The 21,085-nt window shown below is 41.5% G+C and overlaps 1 protein-coding gene across 3 annotated transcripts in view; it reads left to right on the plus strand.

The window, feature by feature from the left end:
• The first annotated feature begins 2,418 nt into the window (after nt 1-2,418).
• The window catches only part of FAS (Fas cell surface death receptor), a 58,710-nt gene continuing 40,043 nt past the window's right edge, over nt 2,419-21,085 (plus strand). For all 3 annotated transcript variants that reach the window (XR_011559165.1, XM_070752318.1, XM_070752319.1), the window contains exons 1-2: nt 2,419-2,509; nt 10,578-10,713. Coding sequence is in view for 2 of the 3 variants with exons in the window: in XM_070752318.1 (XP_070608419.1) it covers nt 2,474-2,509; nt 10,578-10,713 (172 nt within the window). In the remaining variant the exon portion in view is untranslated. The remainder of the gene's footprint in view (nt 2,510-10,577; nt 10,714-21,085) is intronic.

The following is a 21,085-nucleotide window of genomic DNA, read 5'->3' on the forward strand; positions in this document are numbered from 1 at the left end:
AAATCTTCTTTCTTGGAATAAGTTCAAGTTATTCTCAACTGAGTATTGCCTGAGTGCAGTGCTTCTCAATTATTTTCTTTTACATCGCTCCCCCCTAGGAAGAAGAAAACATTTCACCCACACACACCGCTAGCTTTCTGACCTGGGGCCCAATGGAATTTTAGTGTTAATATTTATTATTTTACTTATTATAAGCTGCAAGCAAACTATTGGTTGGGGAAGGCTGCTCTACTCACTTACTGGGGAGTAAGTCATACTGAGCCTGTTTTTGGTTAGGCAGGCATAGGCTACCATGGTTAGGGCCCTTAATCAAGCCGATGTTTCAGGATCACCAGCCTGGCCCATAAGCACTGTCTCTGCTGGGCACTCACAGCGAATGGTATGGAAGGAGGCTTTAGGGTGCCGTTCGAAGCTTTCACCCAGCTGCAGAGGATGGTCCTCCTTGTCCAGCCATTTATACCTACCATGGCACCCACCAGAACAACATTAAGTGTGGAATATGGTCATAAAACACTCTTTTTGTGCCATTGTAACTGTTATGTCCTACTTGAACTAGCTGAAAGCTAAACACTGATTGGTTCCGATGCGGCAAGTCAAAATAGACTTGCTGCCAAAAACAAAGGGCTGTCAAAAAGTTCCAGCGTTTTAAAAGGTATAAATAGGCGTGGCTTTCACTACTGCCTCAGTTGAAGCTTGCCTTCAGAGCTAAAGCACTACTGGTTATTCTACTCCAATAAAAGAGCTGTTACCGACCCGTGGTCTCTAGCCTCTGATTTAACAGTGGCGACGAGGGTGCCTGAACTCCGTGTTCGAGATGGCCTCCACCATGGCACAGGCACCCGCTTTCTTCAACCCTGATCAAGACACTTGGACAGTGTACATGTCCAAATTCAGAATATTCCTCCAAGCCAGCAACCTCCACGACACATCCGATGACAGGAAACGTGCTATTTTCCTGAACTATTGTGGTCCCGCCATCTACAGCTTGTCCACCACATTGGTCGACCCTGAGTTCATTGAGACTGTCGCTTGGTCCACCCTCCAGATGATGCTGGCCGAACATTTCTAGCCTACCACTCCTGCCCGTGTCAGCCGCAACCACTCCTGCCCGTCAGCCTGTCGCATATGGGCAAACTGGTTGCGGCTGACACGGGCAGGAGTGGTAGGCTGGAAATGTTTGGCCAGCATCATCTGGAGGGTGGACCAAGCGACAGTCTCAATGAACTCAGGGTCGACCAATGTGGTGGACAACTACTGGTTATTCTACTCCAATAAAAGAGCTGTTACCGACCGCCTCATTTTCGGCATGAGCAACATCGTCTTGCAAAAGAAATACCTAATAGACAAAGATGTTACCCTTCAAGATGTCCATAAGGCCGCTAAAGCTGCAGAGATTTCGGATGCCTCAGTCTCTGAAATCAAGCGCTCTGGCTCTGCCATCAACTACCTGCCTGACAACATCGACAGCTCCATGGACGCCCTCGACGACAGGCAACATGAACTTTCTGCTGAGGACAACTCTTGCCTGCAGATCCGTCGACCCATTGACCCCAACGCATGTGACCATCGCCAGATCACCAAATGCAATGGCTGCAATGGCACTCACACCCGAGCAAGATGCCCCTTCCTCTGCCTTTTTCCATATTTTGACCAGTCTACAAGTGAAGCAGATCAACCATCGTACTCACTAAGTCCTCTTCAGGTCTCCTGCGATGGCTACCCTGAACCCCTGAAGGCCAGTGACAATAAGGCTGCATCAACGCCCACTGGCCAGGAAGATCCTAGCCAGGGCGGAGCAGCACAGGAGCCAGCCTCACAGAAGGATAGCTCACCAGCAACTGAACTGCGCAGAACTCAAAGAATCACCAAGCCACCAATGAAATTACAGGACGATGTGTCATGGCTCAATGACTGACAGATATCGGCCACCTATGAGGGGAGGAGTGTTATGTCCTACTTGAGCTAACTGAAAGCTAAACGCTGAATGGTTTCGATGCGGCAAGTCAAAATACACTTGCCGCCAAAAACAAACAGCTGTCAAAAAGTTCCTGTGTTTTAAAAGGTATAAATAGGCGCAGCTTTCGCCGCAGCCTCAGTTGAAGCTTGCCTTCAGAGCTAAAGCACTACTGTTTATTCTACTCCAATAAAAGAGTTGCCATGGTCTCCAGACTCTGATTTAACAGTAACTTTGGACAGTCACTAAATAAACTATTGTAAGTGTGAGGACTAACTCTAATTATGTGTCTGGAAACCGCTCTCTTTGCTAGGCATACAGGTGAATTCCTCTGTTTGCATTGATACTACCGTTGGGCAGTAATCTGTTTCAGAATGGAATTTCCCTCCCATAGAAGCATTGAAAAAAAAAGAAGGGTGTGGCTTTGTTCGGTGGTTACATCAATAAAAACAGATTTCTTTCTGGTTAAGCAAGTTCCTTGTTTTGCTTTTACTTTAGCTTAAGAGCTAGCCTGAAAACATGTCCCAGTTGCTACTTTCCTCAATCATCTGCCACGTAAGTATTTAGCCATACATAGAATTTTCTACCCTAAAGATTTCACATAAGGGGTACTTTTTTGGTAGCAGAAATTCAGTTGTTGGTTTTGACTGTCTGTGGAGGTTCTCAGAGACAGATGTCTCGAAGGTGCTTTGCTTCCTTCTTTTTCAAAAGGCAATCGGACTGATTTTTTTCCCCTTGAAGGAGAAGAAGAAAATGTTTCATTTCTCATCCAAGAAGTTTCCTCAGTTCTGATCGTGGGAAGGATGGAAGGACAGGTACTGAAGATTGAGACTGGATGGTGGAGTGCTGGAAGAATAGGTTCTGACTAAATGGAGGACAGGGTTTAAAAAATCCTTCCATTCTAGTCACAACCCTCAGTATTTATACATAGGTCCCCTTTGCCGTTACAACCAATGAAGTTTCTCGAAGCAAACATTTACTTTTTCTTCTTCAAGGAACAAACAACATCAACAACAACAAAACTCAGTCCAGTTGCTTTTGAAAGGGGGGGGAAGCTTATTTGATATTTTCATCTATTGTCATGTAGCTAAAATTATTCTATCTGTTGCATTTACAAAAATTTATTGAAATTTACAAACTATCAGATATAGGCATTATTTCCTCAATGGCCAGCAAACTAAAATCATTTGACAATTTTTTATTGACTAGGAAGTTAAAAACTTCAGAATATTTCAGCTGCAATAATTTAAGAATTTAAGAAGTCATTCTACGTTCATTCTTACAAAAAATTACTCTGTGTTTGGAAAAAAAAATATCTTTCAGAAGCATGACAATACTGTAGGTTCCTGTTTAGAGCAGCTGCACACCCTGTCTCCATAGGATATTTTGAAGGTCTGTCTAATTACCTACCATGCTAATTTACTTTTTTTTTTAAAGTCTTTGGATAGGAAAGGTATTTTAAATAATGATCTGTTCTGATGATATGTCATTAAATTCAAGTTGCCAAGAAAGTACCTCTGCATCTTTTTCGGTTCAGTGATTCAGATTTTTCATCTTATTTTAGCTGTTTCTGCACAACCAATTCTAATTTCAAATGTGAAACTTTTGACCGATCTTTCATGTGAAAAAGTCCCTGCAGTTAAACAAAGTAGCACACCAAGGAAGCTCTTTTGTATGAACTAGTTTCTTTAATGGAAAATTTTATTTGAAGGAACAGAATTGCATTCCTATCTACCCAATTCCTCTCTGCTTTGAAGTAACGTAGCCCTATTCTAACAAATTACTTGGCATTCTGTGGGAGGGAAAATTCTTATACCTGAACAGGTCTCAGCTTAACTCTCCCTTACATGAGAAAATAAAAGAGGTCATGTTTAAGTGAACGAAAGAAAGGGGAATTTTGTGTTAGCCCTGTTGACTGAGGAATGCAGGGTTCAAAATGGTGTCCATTATGGTGCTAGGAATACAAAAAAGTAAGTGAGCTTCCAACACGCTGCTATGGCCATTGTCTCCATACTTTAATCCAATCCTCAGACATCCCAGAGGGATGAATTTCTACAGAATATGTTGTGTACACCCACCTATCTCCAATAGTGCTGGAATAAAATACCAGAAAGAATAAAAGAAAGATCAGAAAGAAGAATATATGGGAGAATTAAAGTATGTATTTCTAGATCATGTGGCAAGATACACAGGGTTTATGAATAAATATTATCTGATAATATCACACTACTAACCAGAGCATACAAAACTTCCACCAAACAGCCTCAGCTCATGTGTCTGCAACCTATACCGCATTTTGGACATAAATATATTTCCACTCTCCACTCGCAACAGAATACCCTACGCAACTAGACTTACAATTCTAGGTTTAGAAAGCTTAGAACTATGCCACCTTCGACATGACCTAAGCATAGCTCATAAAATCATCTGCTACAACATCCTTCCTGCCAATGACTACTTCAGCTTCAACCACAACAATGCACAAGCACATAACAGATAGAAACTCGAAGTAAACCGTTCCAAACTCGACTGTAGGAAATACTACTTTAACAGCGTTATATCTATGTTTACTACCAATATGTACTTGACAAAATAAAATAAAATAAATAAAATAAACCTATACTCGTTTGAACTGCCTACACTCCTGATTTCCTGACTTTGACACTTTCTGAGCACAACATGTATGGCAAACTGATGGCCAAGCCATCAATTGGCACTGATAAATGCTGAATGCCTCCCTTCCCCAATGCTTTATCACACAAGGCTCAGGTTCAGGAAAAAGAGATGGGCTCTCAAGATTAGATCAGAAATCAAGAGTTTCTCTGCCAATACACAAATTAGCATAGCTTTTATATATTTGTATGTACTTTAAAGGGGACACGGTGGCTCAGTGGCTAAGATGCTGAGCTTGTCGATCAGAAAGGTTTGCAGTTCAGCAGTTTGAATCCCTAGCACCACATAATGGAGTGAGCTCCTATTACTTGCCCCAACTTCTGCCAGCCTAGCAGTTCAAAAGCATGTAGAATTGCAAGGAGAAAAATGGGAGCCACTAACAGTGTTTTCTCATGTTGCTTTTGATCTTTCCCCCAACTAACTTCAGATTGTGTCCCCTTGTTCTTGTGTTCACTTTCCTATTAAAAACACTTCCCTCCTGGACCTTATTTAACCCTTTAACATATTTAAATGTTTCGATCATGTCCCCCCTTTCCCTTCTGTCCTCCAGACTATACATATTGAGTTCATTAAGTCTTTCTTGATACATTTTATGCTTAAGACCTTCCACCATTTTTGTAGCCCGTCTTTGGACCCGTTCAATTTTGTCAATATGCACTAACGGCATTTAGTCATCCCAGCCACATAACCATGGAATCGTCATCTGACAGCTCTGGTTATTCAGCTTAGATGAGCACCGCCCCATAAAGTCAGGAACGACTAGCACATCTGTGCGAGAGAAACCTTTATTTTTTAAAACTGGAAAGTGAAGTTAAGGAAAGTTAAGGAAAGGAAAATTACCTTTTGCCTGGAAAATGGTATTGAAGCTGAAGTAGACCCAGAGACAGGGTTTGAGCAATCGGTACTTTTATTCAGCTCAGAGAATAAGTGACAGCTCAGCAAGGTAAAGTGACGATTCAGCGAGTACCGACTGGCTCTGCAGGGAGAAGCCGCTTCTTTTATACTTTTGCGGTTCCCGCCAAAGCGAGAGCCGGCCGCGTCTGAGCCAATCAGGAGCGACTTCCTGCTTGGGCTCAGACAGCGCTGGAAAAGAGGAACAAACTATTTACAGCGTTACAAGGTAGCCATTTCAGGATACAACACCCCTCCCCTCATAGTTGGACCCATCCATCAAGAAAGCCACGTGACGAAGTCGTCCAATCGGTGAGGCCTTCGAGACTCTCGCGCTGACCTGCGCAGTCCATTTTCTCCTTCGCCACTGACTGTGGAGGATGGCTCGCCGCTGTTCTCCCGGTGCGGCGGACTAGGCCTGGCGGGCCCAACGAAGGCCTCGGAGGACGAGGATGGCTCGGCGTCGCTGGATGGTTCCCCCTGGCCCGATAAGTCTCTCTGCGTGTTTCTTAGTTCGGGCAATGTATAAAAGTCTGTTGAGGGGGGAGAGTCCGAGTCAGCGGGTTGTTGTAATTGGTTCTCAGTTCGTTTCCGAATGTGGTCTATGTGTCGTTTCCACAAACGACCATCCTCCAGTTTAACAATATAAGTCTTGGGTGCCTTTTGCTTAACAATAATTCCCTTCATCCAGTTTACATTTCCATCAAAGCATTTTACATATACATTTTGACCCAAATACATTTCTCTTTCTGGTTTTATGCCCATTTGGTTATTATTCAAACAGAACCTTGGGTTTAACCTGTCTAGTGGTGACCTCAACTTTCTCCCCATCAATAACTCTGCAGGGCTTACATGTGTGTGCGAGTTAGGGGTAATGTGCTGGGTTAATAAGAATTGGTCCAAGTTCTGTTGCACATCTCCAGGGCCTGACCTGTGCAATGCCTCTTTAGCCACCCTTACGTAACGTTCTGCCAACCCGTTAGCCCAGGGCGAGTAAGGCGAGATGAGGGCATGTCTGACCCCCAGGCCATCTAGGAATAATTCGAATTGCCTGGCTGTTAGTTGTGGTCCATTGTCAGACACCAATAGATCAGGGCAACCATGGGATGCAAACAGTCTGCTCAATACCTTGATAGTGGCACTTGTGGTTATGTTGTTCATTGCTATTATTTCCAACCATTTGGAGAAAGCATCAACCACTATTAGGAAATACTGAGACCCCACTGGGCCAGCAAAATCAATGTGGATCCTAGACCAAGGGCCAGCAGGCTGTTCCCACTCAGCCGGAGTTGTTTTGGGGGGATTGGGCCTAGACTCTTGGCACGGGTCACACTTTGAAACCCAACTTTCAATATCAGCATCAAGCCCTGGCCACCATAAATGCCCCCTTGCTAGGCTCTTCATCCTGACAATCCCAGGATGGCCCACGTGTAACATTCTGAGTACCTTTTCCCTTAGGCGTTTGGGGATGATCACTCTATCCCCCCACAGCAAACAACCTTTTACATATGACAATTCAAGCCTTTTGTTCTTAAAATCACACAATTCAGGTTTAACAATATCATTTTGCCATCCCTTTAGAACACAGTTCACTACTTGTTTCAGGATTTGGTCTTGCTGCGTGTGTGCAGCTACCTCTTTTGCTGTGGTTAGTGGGTTTTCCTCGAGTTCTATCATTAGCACGTCTGTGGTTGGAACAGGGTCTTCTACCAAGTCTGCTATGGGGCATCTGCTGAGGCCGTCTGCATGATTGATTTCCTTCCCCCCCTTGTGGGTGAGCTCATACTGATACCCAGAGAGGAAAAGGGCCCATCTGATTAGTCTTGGAGACATAAAAGGTGGAGTGGGCTTGTTGGGGGCTAGCAGGCCTAGTAGGGGTTTGTGGTCAGTGACTAGCTCAAAATTTCTTCCAAAAATGTAATTGTGAAACTTCTTTACCCCTGCCACTAATGCCAGAGCCTCCTTGTCTAACTGGCTATAATTTCTCTCTGTGCTGGTCATGGTTCTTGAAAAAAATGCTATTGGGGCCTCTGTCTGATTAGGTAGAACGTGAGCTAGGACTCCTCCTATGCCGTACGGCGAAGCGTCGCACGTGAGCCTAATGGGTAGTGAGGCACTATATTGGACTACTACACTTTTAGAAGTTAGTAAATTTTTTATTTGAGCAAAGGCTTCACGTTCAATTTTCCCCCATGTCCAGCGGGCTTCCTTCTGGAGTAAACGATGGAGAGGCTCTGCTACTGTTGCCTTCTGCTTTAAAAAAACGGAATAAAAATTAAGGAGGCCCAAAAATGCTTGCAACTCACTCTTATCTCGTGGCTCTGGGGCTTCTCTAATTGCTCTCAGCTTCTCAGTTGTGGGGTGGATACCTTCCTTATCTATTTTATATCCTAGGAATTCAATACTGTTAGTTCCCCAGACACATTTATCAGGCTTGATTCGTAACCCTTTGTCCTGTAGCCTCTTAAGTACTTCCCTTATTCTTTTGTTCACTTGTTCCTGGTTTTCCCCTGCAATTAAGATGTCATCAAAATATGGGATGGCCCCATTTACCCCTGACAATAGGCGTTCCATGATGCTCTGGAATATCCCTGGGGCTATGCTCACCCCAAACTGTAACCTCGTGCATTTGAAAGCCCCCCTGTGCGTTACAATTGTTTGAGCGTTTGCTGTTTGTTCATCGACCGGAAGTTGCTGGTAAGCCTGCGCCAGGTCGATCTTTGCGAACCTTTTCCCCTCCCCCAGGGAGTGTAAGAGTTGTTGCACAACCGGAATGGGGTAGGGGTGGTGTTGGAGTGCCTTATTCAGGGTTGATTTGTAATCAGCGCAAACTCTTAAGGAGCCATCTGGCTTCAGGGGTGTCACTATGGGAGTTTCCCATGGCCCCTGTTCCACAGGGACCAAGATACCTTGACTAATGAGTTTGTCCAGCTGTAAGTCTAGCTTGGGGAGAAGCGGGAGGGGAACCCTGCGAGGTTTCAGTCTAACTGGTGGGACCTTGGGGTCAATAGAGAAAGATATGGGGGTTCCCTTATACAATCCTAAGGTGGGGCTGAACACTTCAGGGAACTCTTTCACAAAGTTAGGCATAATATCACAGTTTACATTACACACACCCGAAATTTCAATCCCCAACGGTTCCATCCATGCTAGCCCTAGCAGGGAGTGTTTGGCCCCCGTCACAATAAGCATGGGAAGGGTACATTTGACATTCTTAAATACAATAGGTACATTTGCAGTTCCCAGGACCGAGATTACCCCCCCTTGGAAGTCTCTGATCACCAAAGAGGTTTGAATTAGGTCAGCCTCAGACACATTAGGCATATATAGCTTAAATTTTTCCCAGGGCATGATGGTATATCTCGAACCCGTATCTAGCTCCATTGAGCAAGGCTGGTTATTTAGCAACAACGAGATAACAATTTTAGCCCCCTTTTTGGTTGCCGTGTTATTCACGGAATATTGAGAGTTACCTCTATTGTAGTCTCGGTTAGCGGTGGGGTAATTCCTTTGACCCGAGTTGCGGAACGGTCTCCTTTCTCGCGATTGGGGGGGGTGGTTTTGGGGTCGCTGGTATTGTTGTGTGGCAAAAGTTTCTTCTGGTGCCGTTGCCCTGCATGCGATGGCGATGTGGCCTCTCCGGTTGCAACGGCGGCAAGTGGTGTCGCGGAACGGGCATCGATGGCGCTGGTGATTTCCCCGGCAGCCCGCGCAGGGGGCTGGATGAGTAGCTCTAGGGTGTCTCGGTTGGTCTTGCAGGAGGAGGCAGTCGTCCCCGTTGCTAGTTAGCTGGCCGCGGACGTCTGTTCCCATGGCGCTGGGAGACTCGGCGTCGATTTTGGCAATGGTTTCTCGCCTTCCGTGCTCTTTTAATTCTCTTGCCGCTGCGTCGGCTGCTTCCGCGGTTTGCGCTAATTTGATTACGGTTTGTAGAGTCGGCTCGTCTTCGGTGAGGAGTTTACTTCTCACTGTGTGGTTCTTCATGCCGAAAATCAAGGCGTCGGTGAGGCGAGCTTCCGGATCTTGAAACTTGCATTGAGCGAGTACCGTTCGAAGCCGCGTTGTGAATTGGCTTATCGACTCGGTTTCTCTCTGAGCCATCATGTGAAATTGATGCCGGTAAACCACGGCTGGTCTGGTTGGTTTAAAATGGCTCGCTAGTTTCTGTTGAAGGACGTCCCACGCTGTGGCTCTTGCTTGTTCTGGTTCGGTGAGAGTTTGGGCAAGTCTACGGATCTCTGCGCCGCAGTAGTTTAGAAAAATAGCCCGTCTGCGATCGGCTCCGGCGTCCTGCATTCCCGCCGCCTCGAGGAATATCTCGAAGGTGGCCATGTACTCGTCCCAAGTCATTTTCTCGGCATCGAAAAGTTCTGGAGCCTGGCCGATCTGGATTTTGTCCATGTTGCACGCGAAGTTCTTCCGTTCGTTCGTCGCCAGTGAAGTAGACCCAGAGACAGGGTTTGAGCAATCGGTACTTTTATTCAGCTCAGAGAATAAGTGACAGCTCAGCAAGGTAAAGTGACGATTCAGCGAGTACCGACTGGCTCTGCAGGGAGAAGCCGCTTCTTTTATACTTTTGCGGTTCCCGCCAAAGCGAGAGCCGGCCGCGTCTGAGCCAATCAGGAGCGACTTCCTGCTTGGGCTCAGACAGCGCTGGAAAAGAGGAACAAACTATTTACAGCGTTACAAGGTAGCCATTTCAGGATACAACAGAAGCATGTTTCTGTTCTTGGGATAGTTGTTATTCTGTATCATGTTCTTTTAACTTGTGAAAGTGCCCAGAGACATTTTAGAGTTGAGCAGCCCGGAAATTGAAATAAATAAATGAAATAATGCCACCAGAACCATTGTAGCCATCATCCTAATTTCTATCATTGTTCTTATCATCTGTTCATATCACTCATTTTTTTTCTGTTTCTTATTAACAATCTCTGCTAATGAATTCCAAAATAACTTTAGAGGTAATTTAACACAGAGTACAATTAGTTACACAGCACTAATCAATTCTAATAGCCTCTAAGATGAAAGGTACAATGCTTTGTTTTCTGCTCCGTTACAGATTCTTGATTTAACCGCTGCTAGATCCTTGCACAATAGTGGTTCTGTACATGTAGCACAGCAAGTGCGCACTTACCTGAACTGTTCCAGTGGGCAATATGAAGCCAATGGTGTCTGTTGTGACCTTTGTGAGCCTGGTAAGTATTATCATAGAGAAATTGGGAGGGGAAAGATTAATGTCACTATGGAAAAGTGAGATGAAATCTGGATTTTGTGATATGGTCTTCTTAGGATGGCTCAGAGGTGTTACTGTATGAGCAGAGTAATCCTTGTTTACCAAGGTTGTGCACACACAGAAACGTTTAGATTGAGATTAGTTGGGAATAACTACACAGCTACACACAGATATACTAACTTGAATTAAAGTTTACTTTGAGAAATAGCTTATTCAGATAAACAAGCTTAAAGTCATACAAATAGAAACACAGAAACGTAGAAGACTGACGGCAGAAAAAGACCTCATGATCCATCTAGTCTGCCCTTATACTATTTTCTGTATTTTATCTAAGGATGGATATATGTTTATCCAAGGCATGTTTAAATTCAGTTACTGTGGATTTACCAACCACGTCTGCTGGAAGTTTGTTCCAAGCATCTACTACTCTTTCAGTAAAATAATATTTTTTCATGTTGCTTTTGATCTTTCCCACAACTAACTTCAGATTGTGTCCCCTTGTTCTTGTGTTCACTTTCCTATTAAAAACACTTCCCTCCTGGACCTTATTTAACCCTTTAACATATTTAAATGTTTCGATCATGTCCCCCCTTTTCGATCATGTCCCCCCTTTTCCTTCTGTCCTCCAGACTATACAACCCAGCTTCGGGGGGGTGCTGGGAAGCCCCCCAGGCCGGCTGTCACCTTTTAAAACAGCCGCGCGGCTTCCCAGCAGTCGCCGAAAGCCGTTTTTTTGCGGGGTTTTTTTTGGTTGCACGGATTAATTGACTTTACATTGTTTCCTATGGGAAACAATGTTTCGTCTTACGAACCTTTCGTCTTACGAACCTCCTCCTTGCACCAATTAAGTTCGTATCATGAGGTATTACTGTAAAGTGAAAATAATGGCACACAGCAAGGCCGGGGGGGTGGCCCTTTTGTGGCAAAAATAAACAAATAAGAATCATTTTTTTCAGTTCATTTCTATTTTTCCTATGTTCAGGATTGTTCAATTTACTATATCAAAACTTTTGGGGGAAAACTCCTTAGAAATTTGTAGCCTAAAAAAATATAAATTTATATGAAATTCAGAAAAAATGGGGGGAGGGGCTTTTTGATAAAAATAAAAATATAAGCCTCAATTTTTTTCAGTTCACTTTTCATATCATTACGTTGATAAATGTTCAAACTAATTTCCCAGTGGAAAAAAGTTTTCAAAAAGACCAAATTCAAGTACCTAAAAAAATTATTTTTGGTTCGGTCGTATACGACCAGAAACAGACTCGACGTGATTATTTTTTTTTGCCCAGAAAAAAATTAGCTCCCACCCCAAAAATATTGTTTTGATGATCAGCAATGTTAAATTGAGTAAATGAATGCATAAGATATTAAAAATATCTTGGATTTGGAGCCTAAAAAAATATAAAGTGAAAATGTTTGCAAGCAGCCAAGGTGGGGGGGAGGGCCTATTTCTGATTTTAAAAAACCAATAAGAATCATTTCTTTCAGTTCATTTATATTTTTCTTATATTCAGAAATGTTCAAACTACCAATCCCACACCAACTTTAGTAAAATTGAACACATTTTGCAAGCTAAATTATCTATAAATTGAAAAGAAATTCATAAAAACAGTGGGGGTCTGCCTTTTATAATCAAAATAAAGCAATATACATAATTCTTTTCAGTTCAATTTTCATATCATTGTGTGCAGAAATGTTCAGACTACTTTCCAAGTGAAAAAAGGTTTCAAATTGACCAAACATAAGCACTTCAAATGAAGAGTTTTCGGTCCTGGTCAGGGTGACCCGGGAACAGAACAAGTGTGACTTTTTTTTCCAACAGCAAAGAAACCCCACACACCCTCCAAAAAAATTCTCATAGAGAGAACCCCTGAAATGATGAAAAGTGATGAAATTTTAAGTTTCAGATATGCAGGGAAAATTTTTTACATGGTCTCAAACTTTGATTTCGGGTCTCACAGACCCGAACAGAACAGCAGGGTTAAATCGGAAGCTGGAGGCCGAGGAAGGTTAACAGCTGTTTATTGGCAATCAGGAACAGTTGAAGTGACCAGCTCGCAGGTAGGAAGTGACTGCGAGCTACCGGCTAAAGCCGCACCTTATATACCTTGCTAGCGCGGGGAAAAAGCCGTGAGTTCCTCTTTTTAAAACTTTCGCGCCAAGGTTTCCCTTGGCCGCGTCTTAAGCCAATCAGTGGTCCCCTTTATTAAAAAGTACAAACATAACAGTCTCCATCATTTTAACTATAACTGATGTCAAGCTAACTGCCCTTCTTGTGGTTAGGCACAACACTGGCCATTCTCCAATCACCAGGAAAATCTCCAGTTAAAAGGGATTGGTTAAACAAATCAGTCAGGGGGGCAGCAATCACAGATCTGAGTTCTGGGGTGGATGCCATCTGGACCCATTGCCTTATTTGTCTTTAATCGTTCAAGTTCTTCTAAGACACCGGTCTTTGAAATCACTGGAGCTGAATCCCTACAGCTGGAAGCAATGCTTTATCCACGCATATTGTAAGCTGCCTTCTGAGAAAACTGAACAGAAGTAGCTATTCAAATGGTCAACGATCCCCTTATTCCCATCAATGTGTGTATTATTCCCAATACCAAGCTTTGTGATGCTGCAGTTTTTCTTCTTCCTATCATTAAGATATCTGAAGAAGGTTTAATCCCCCTTCTTTACAGATTTGGCAATTTCTTTCTCTTTTGAGGCTTTAGCAGCATATATTATCTGTTTTGCCTTCTTCTGTCTCATTTTATACATCTCCTGGCTTACCAAATTAACAAATTTTGTAAGAAGCTCTGGCCTTTCTGTCTCTTGTGTAACAGGAGAACAACTCAAAAAAAGAGCTGCCCAAAGAATTAAGGATAAAGCAGCACAAAATGATATAATAAATACAAACTCAAGTAGACAGCTATTTGAACAACTATACAGTATTAGGGAGATATTTATGCAAGCAAGATTCAAACAGCTTGATACAATAGTCAGATATTCCATTCTATGCCCAACAATGAATATCTCTATATTTGCGGAGCAGCAAAGGTAGAAGACCTAGCTCACATCCTATTTGATTGTTGCTTGTATGGGGGTGTGGGGGTGTGAGAGCAGGGCCGCCGATAGACGGGTAGACGTGTACTTTGGTTTATATACCAAACAAATGACTCAAAACAACATTCCTTTATGTGTGACCAAAATTTGAAAATAACCTTTAACACAGCATAGTATTTAAACAAAATGGTTCAGTTGAGATCTGCATACATAGGACTGATTGGGGTAGATTGCAAGGGTGACACCGAAATATAATTTTATCAACTTTTATCTATATCTTAAATTATTGTATTTATTCAATTTCATTTTAGACTGTATTTTATTCCAATTTCATTTTAAATTGTATTTTATCAAATTCCATTTTAAATTGTTTTTTGACAAATTTTAGTAATAATGTGTTTCTGGAACTTTACCGAAAAATCCGGTACACGCAATGTAAATATCTAGTGCTGTGAATAAAATGAAAAGATGGAAAGAGAAGCATGCTAGTGGCAGCATTTTCCCCCCTCTTCTGTTCTCCTGACAGGTTTTTGCCCATTTGCTGCAGCCAACTTGCCTATGGCCAGCTGGTCATGGGGCAACAAGAGTTAGATGGATATCAAAGAAATGGAGGAACAGAATCAGGTGTTAATGAATAGTGATCAGAGTTACTTCTGAGGTATCAGGGACATGCGTTTAGGAATGTGAGATTGCAGTAGATATCCACAAATGATGAGTAATGATCCAATCACAAACAGATTCATTAAAGTGTATAAAATAGTTTACTTTTAGATAACAGAATCTTGAAAATCTGAAAATCTCACCTTGCCCTTTCTTTAATAAATACTTTAATATCTGGAGAGAACTAGGGAAAGTCCCTTGTGAGATGTTTTCCACACACCCGTTTCTTCCATGGGCTGAGATATCTCTAATTTAAGCATTGACTTAATTGCAGCTGTTCCTCCCCATCTACAATACCTACAGGCCATTGTAATTTCTCAGTCTAATGGGAAGAGAGAATGACTGTGCCAAAGTCACCTAGATATTTTCTGAGCCTAAGGGAAATCTAGGTCTTTCCACACCTAGCTTTGCAACATAACTCCTATATCATAGTGATTCAGACTGACTACTGACCCAACTCCTTGGGTTATAAGACAGAAGGTGGGTAAAACATAGGACTTGCAAGACATTGTAACCATAACCTATCTTGATAAAGAATAAACCACTCAAAGTCATTATATCAGTGAGATAAGTGGCATAGAATGTTGTTGTTGTTGTTGTTGTCAGATGCTATCTTAATTACAATAGAAGTTTGGACCAAAATCAGTACAATCCCTGTCTGAGTTCAATCCACTCGATAATTACCAATAACTTACTAATATCATAACTCACAAATACTTCTCACTCACAAAAATAACAAACATAATCAAACTAAGTCATCACAACGCATATTCCTGCTAGTTTGCAGGTACTACCCCCCCCCCTCTTTTTTTTTCTTTTCTTTCTTTCTCTTTGTTTCTTTTCCTCTCTCTTTTCTTTTCTATCCCACTTCCAACTACCTTTCCTTTCCATGTCACCCCTGGACTACTAAATACTACAGTTATAAGATTATTCAAATAAAAATATTGAATACAAAATAATTACCTATAGACAAATATTTGGAATGTATATACAATATAAGCTACTGTATAAAAATATTGTTTACCCCCCCCCCTCCTACTTCTCTTTTTGTACTCCCATCCCCCCTTTCCCTTTTTTAAATAAACGAATAAAGTGTATATATATATATATATATATTTAAATAGCTCTTAGGTCCTTGCTTGGGATTTGAACTGTTAAGTTTTTACCAGTCCTAGGTTATGAATCAAATTGAACATGAAATCAGCAAGAACTTGATAACTTGAATCAAAAGACAAGGAAACTAATCTCACAAACCACAACGTCTTGATCAACTTGTCAAAATCATATGTTGGAAGCTTTGCCAGAAGTTTGGGTTCAAGTACAACAAAAATTATTGGGAACACCAAATTGACAAAGTTCTTGAAAATCCACCAGACTTGAAATACTGGAATTAGACAATTTACAATTATGGCACCTCCGATCTGATCTAAATATAGTTCATACCAAAATATCCTTCCTGTTAATGACTACTTCACCTTCAACCACAGCAATACACAAGCACATACAGTAAAGTATGTAATAGATTCAAACTAAATGTAAAGCGCAGAAAATATGACTTCAGCAACAGAGTGATCAATGCCTGGAATGCGCTACCTGACTCTGTGGTTTCTTCACGAACCCACCAAAACTTTAACCTTAGACTGTCTACAGTTGACCTCTCCCTGCTTCTAAGAGGTCTGTAAGGGGCGTGCATAAGTGCACCACTGTGTCTACCGTCCCTGTCCTACTGTCCTATTGTCCTCTTTTGTCATTATTTTTACATATGTTTATACAAACTACTACTATTCTATACAAGTTTGACAAATAAATAAAATAAATAAATAAAATGAACAGGTCAAAATTTGTGGGACTTTCAAATCAAAACCGAAAGACATCTGGCCTACAACATGCTTGACATAACTATTGGGCAGGGGAGAGGAGAGTCTTGTTCATTGATATTCGATACCAGTTGATGCACAAATTGAAGAGAAACCATCTACAAAAAATAATGAAATACCACAATCTGCAAATTGAAGTTGAGCAATTGTGAAGGCTGAAACCAATGGTTGTAGCAAAAGTAACAGGGGTCCTTGGAACAATACCCAAAGGGTTGCCTAGATTCTTGGAAATTTTGAACTTATCAGACCTAAATATTTCTGAGTTTCCAAAAAAAGAAAAAGAAAAAACCCTATATTCTCTGCCTATATTCTCAGATGTTACTTTAACAGTTCTTAAGTCCTACGTTAGGGTGAACTATTAAGTTTTTATCAGTTCGAGACTGTGAATTGAATTGATGATTAAATCTTAAATAATAACCAATAATAAAAACAACAACATCCATATTATGTTGCTTTTATGTTCTCTTTTGAACCCATTCGTGCCATTTTTGCCATGTTCTTTTTGATTCTATTAATTTATTTCCCTTAATTGAGTTCGTGAATTCGTCCATCTCTACACATGCATATATCTTATCTATAATTAAATCTTCCGTTGGTATCTGATCACTTTTCCAGAGTTGTGCTATCGCAATTCTCGTGGCGGTGTTAATATGTGTTGTGAGGAGCATTGTTTGTTTTGAATAATGTTTTCTCCAAACTCCTAAAAGCATAGCTTCCGGTGTGAGTTCTATTTCCTCTTTCGTAATCTCTGTGAGCCAAGTATGAATTATTGTCCAAATTTTTTGTATCAAGGGGCAGGACCACCACATATGGAAAAACGTACCTCTTTCCTTTTTACACTTCCAACACGAGTCTGATAATGTTGGGTGGATCTTTGCTAATCTCACCGGTGGGAGGTACCATCTGTAGAATAATTTGTAATAGTTTTCCTTATATGCTGCCGAAAGGGTTATTTTGGATATTGTGGTCCATGTTCTTTCCCAGTCGGCAATATGGATGGCGTGTTGCAGATATTTTTCCCACGCTATCATTGGTGTTTTGGTCGTATCTTTTATTCTTTCCTGTTCTAAAAGTATTTGGTATATTCTGCTTATTTGTTTGTTTTCATTTCCTATCAGAATCTTATCTAATGGGTTCATAGATTTTTGAATACCGGGTGTTTGATTGTCTTTTTTAAATCTGGATTCTATTTGGGCATATGTCCACCAATCCATTTTATGATTTAATCTTTCCAGTTCTTGTCTAGATTTGAGTTCCCCGTTTGGGTGTAATATGTCTCTGTACTGGATGGTTTTGGCTATGTCGATCAAATTTGGGTAGATGATGGCTTCCATAGTGGAAAGCCATCTTGGAATTTTGTCGTAGTGTTTATTTTTAATTTCGTACCAGGTTTTTAGTAGTGATTTACGGATCAAGTGCCTGTCAAATATAGTTTGTTTTTGCAATTTATCTTTCCATAAATGTGCATGCCAGCCTGTTTGTAAGTCATGACCTTCTAATACAAGTACAGTGATCCCTCGATTAGCACGGTCTCGATTAGTGCGAAACGCTACAACACGGTTTTTCAAAAAATATTAATTAAAAAATACTCCACGGTTTTTTGCTATACCACGGTTTTTCCCACCCGATGATGTCATACGTCATCACCAAGAGTCACTTCTCTGTCTCTTTCTCTTTCTTTCCTGTCATTCTCTGCTTCAATCATTTTCTCATTTCTCTTTTTTTCTCCCCTTTTTTCTATCATTTCTCTCTCTCTTTCTTCCTCTCCCACACTCTCTTCCTCCCTCTCTCATCTCTTTCTTTCCTTCTCTCTCTTTCCTTCTCTCTCCCCCCCTCCACTTGCCCATGAGAAGAAAAAAAGCAACCTCTGCCAGGCAGCTCCCCTTGTGCCCCCGCTTTGTGCCTGCCTCTTGTCCCTCTCTTTTGGGGATTTTTTTTTCTTTTCTGTCTGAGTGCGTCTGTGTGAGCGCGAGAGAGGGAGTGCGTGTATGTGTGTGTGTGTCTGTTGCGGCTTGGGCTGGTCGGCCTCGGAGGCAGGAGAAGGAGAAGAGGTAGCAAGCGGGGAACCCGGCGGGGTGGATGGCGGTGGCGGCGTGTGTGTGTGTGGTGGCCGCCTTCTGCTTGGGGTCGCCGCCGGCGTGCTCGAAGGACACGCCGCCGCCCGCCTTGGAGCCCTCGAAAGCCTCGTCGTCTTCTGTGCTCTGCTCGCCGCTGCTCTCCAAGCGGGGCGCAGCGGCTGGGAGTGCGCGCCTTTTCTCCCCTGCGTGGATCCTGGCTAGCCGTCGCGCCTCTCTTGAAGATGGGGAGCCTGGCGACGCGCTGTTTTCCCCCACCGAGGACAATCGGGGTAAACTCTTTTGGTTGGGAACCAACCGGCCCGGTGCTCTTTTGGCTCTCTTGGGGTTTCCCCTTTGCCTGGGCAGCAGGAAGACCCAGGGAAGGTTCCTTTGGCCGCCCAACAGCTGATCTGCTCCGCAGCGCGGCAGCAGCGAGGAGCCGAAGATGGGGTTTCCCCTTTGCCTGGGCAACGGGGAAACTCCATCTTCGGCTCCTTGCTGCTTCCGCGCTGCGGAGCAGATCAGCTGTTGGGCGGCCAAAGGAACCTTCCCTGTGTCTTCCCCGCTGCCCACACGCAAACTCCACCATCTGCGCATGTGCGGCCATGGAAAAAAAGGGCGCGCATGCGCAGATGGTGTTTTTACTTCCGCACCACTATAACACGGAAAATCGATTAGCACGGGAGGTCTTGGAACGTAACCCCTGCGCTAATCGAGGGATCACTGTATTCTCTTATTTTTTAAGTTAATCCACTCTTTTATCCAAATTAGGCTTGCCGCTTTGTAGTATAATTTTAGATCCGGGAGCCCCAGGCCTCCTCTAATTCTATTATCTTGGAGATACACATATTTTATTCTTGGCCTTTTGTTTTGCCAGATGAATTTGGAGATGATTTTATTGATTTCTTTAAAAAAAATTGGTTCCAAGTTAATCGGAGCTGTCTGAAAAAGATATAAAAATTTGGGAAGAATATCCATTTTTATTACAGATATTCTGCCTAACATTGATATTTGTAGGTCTTTCCATTTCTCTAAATTTTTTTTGGTATCTTGCAATAATTTGTCATAATTGTCTTTTTTAAGTGTAATTGTTTTGTTTGTTAATATTAATCCTAAGTACTTCATTTTTTTTGTAGTTTGGAGTTTAGTAGTTTCTTCTAATTTCCTAATTTGTCGTATACTCATGTTTTTTGTCATTAACATTGTTTTCTGTTTATTTATTTTTAGACCTGCAAATTCCCCAAAATTTTCAATTTTTTTGATTAGCTCTGGGCCAGAGCTGGTTGGTTCTTCTAAAAAGAACACCATGTCGTCCGCATATGCCTGTAATTTATATTCTTCTTTTTTAATTTTAATTCCTTGTATATTTTTATTATTTCTTATTTTATTTAGTAGTAGTTCCTGTGTCAGTATAAATAATAAGGGTGACATTGGGCAGCCTTGGCGGACTCCTTTTTCTATCAAAATTGGTTTTGTAGTGTCTCCATTTATTATTGCTCTGGCCTTTTGGGTGGTATATATATTTTTGATAATGTTTTCAAATCTGTTACCTAATTTTAATTCTCTAATTAACTCATTTAAGTATTGCCAATTAACATTATCAAATGCCTTCTGGGCATCCAGGAAGACAAGAGCTATTTGTTTTCCTGGATGGGCTTCACCATATTCTAAGACGTCTAAAACTGTCCTGGTGCAGTTGAAAATTTGTCTGGAGGGTAGAAAACCATTTTGGTCTGTGTTGATGATTTTATTTAATATTTCTTTTATTCTGTCTGCTAAGATTACCATAAAGATCTTATAATCCGCGTTGAGCAGAGAAATTGGTCTGTAGTTTTTTATTTTCTGTTTGTCTAACCCCTCCTTTGGTATCATCGTTATGTATGATTCTCTCCAGGATTCTGGAATTTTTGCTTGTTCCAATATTTCATTGTATGTCTCCAGTAATATGGGTTCAAATAGATCTTTATTTCCTTTATAGAATTCCCCCGGGAGTCCATCCGGCCCTGGGGTTTTATTGTTTTTTTGTTTTTTTAATGCTAATTGGATTTCTTGTAAAGTAATTTTTTCATTTAAAATTTGTTTATCGAGTTCTTCAATTTGTATGGTATTATTTTCTTGTATGTATTTAGTAATTTTTACCATTTCGATTGGTTCTTCTTTATATAGGTTGTTGTAATAATCTTGTATTATTTCCTTTTTCTGTTGTTCCATGTGTTGTATTGTCCCGTCTTTATCCTCTAATTGATAAATTAATTTTTCACTTCTCATTTTTTTGATTTTCTGTGCAAGCCATCTACCTGGTTTGTTAGCTGTTTCAAAGTATTTTTGTTTCGTTTGTTTTAAATTTCTAATAAATTCTTGCTGTTCTAATATATTTATTTTGGATTTAGCTTCCCTTAGTGATATTTGTGTCTGTTTGTTAGTTGGGTTTTGTTGAAGAGTTTTTTCCAGGTTGGCTATTTTATTTACGTAGTGATTATATTCTGCCTTCTCTTCTTTTTGTTTTTTAGCTGTATATGATATAGTAACTCCCCTAGTATATGCTTTCAGTGTGTCCCATAGTATTTGAGTTGAGGTGGGTTGTTTCTTATTTTCCTCTAGAAATAATTTTATTTCTTTGTTTAGCATTTCTGTATAATATGAAACAACAGTACAATTGAAACGACCTACAGTTACCGTGTATAATTAATGA

The sequence above is a fragment of the Erythrolamprus reginae genome, chromosome 5 (genome assembly GCF_031021105.1).
Source record: "Erythrolamprus reginae isolate rEryReg1 chromosome 5, rEryReg1.hap1, whole genome shotgun sequence".
In the NCBI taxonomy this organism is placed as follows: domain Eukaryota; kingdom Metazoa; phylum Chordata; class Lepidosauria; order Squamata; family Dipsadidae; genus Erythrolamprus; species Erythrolamprus reginae.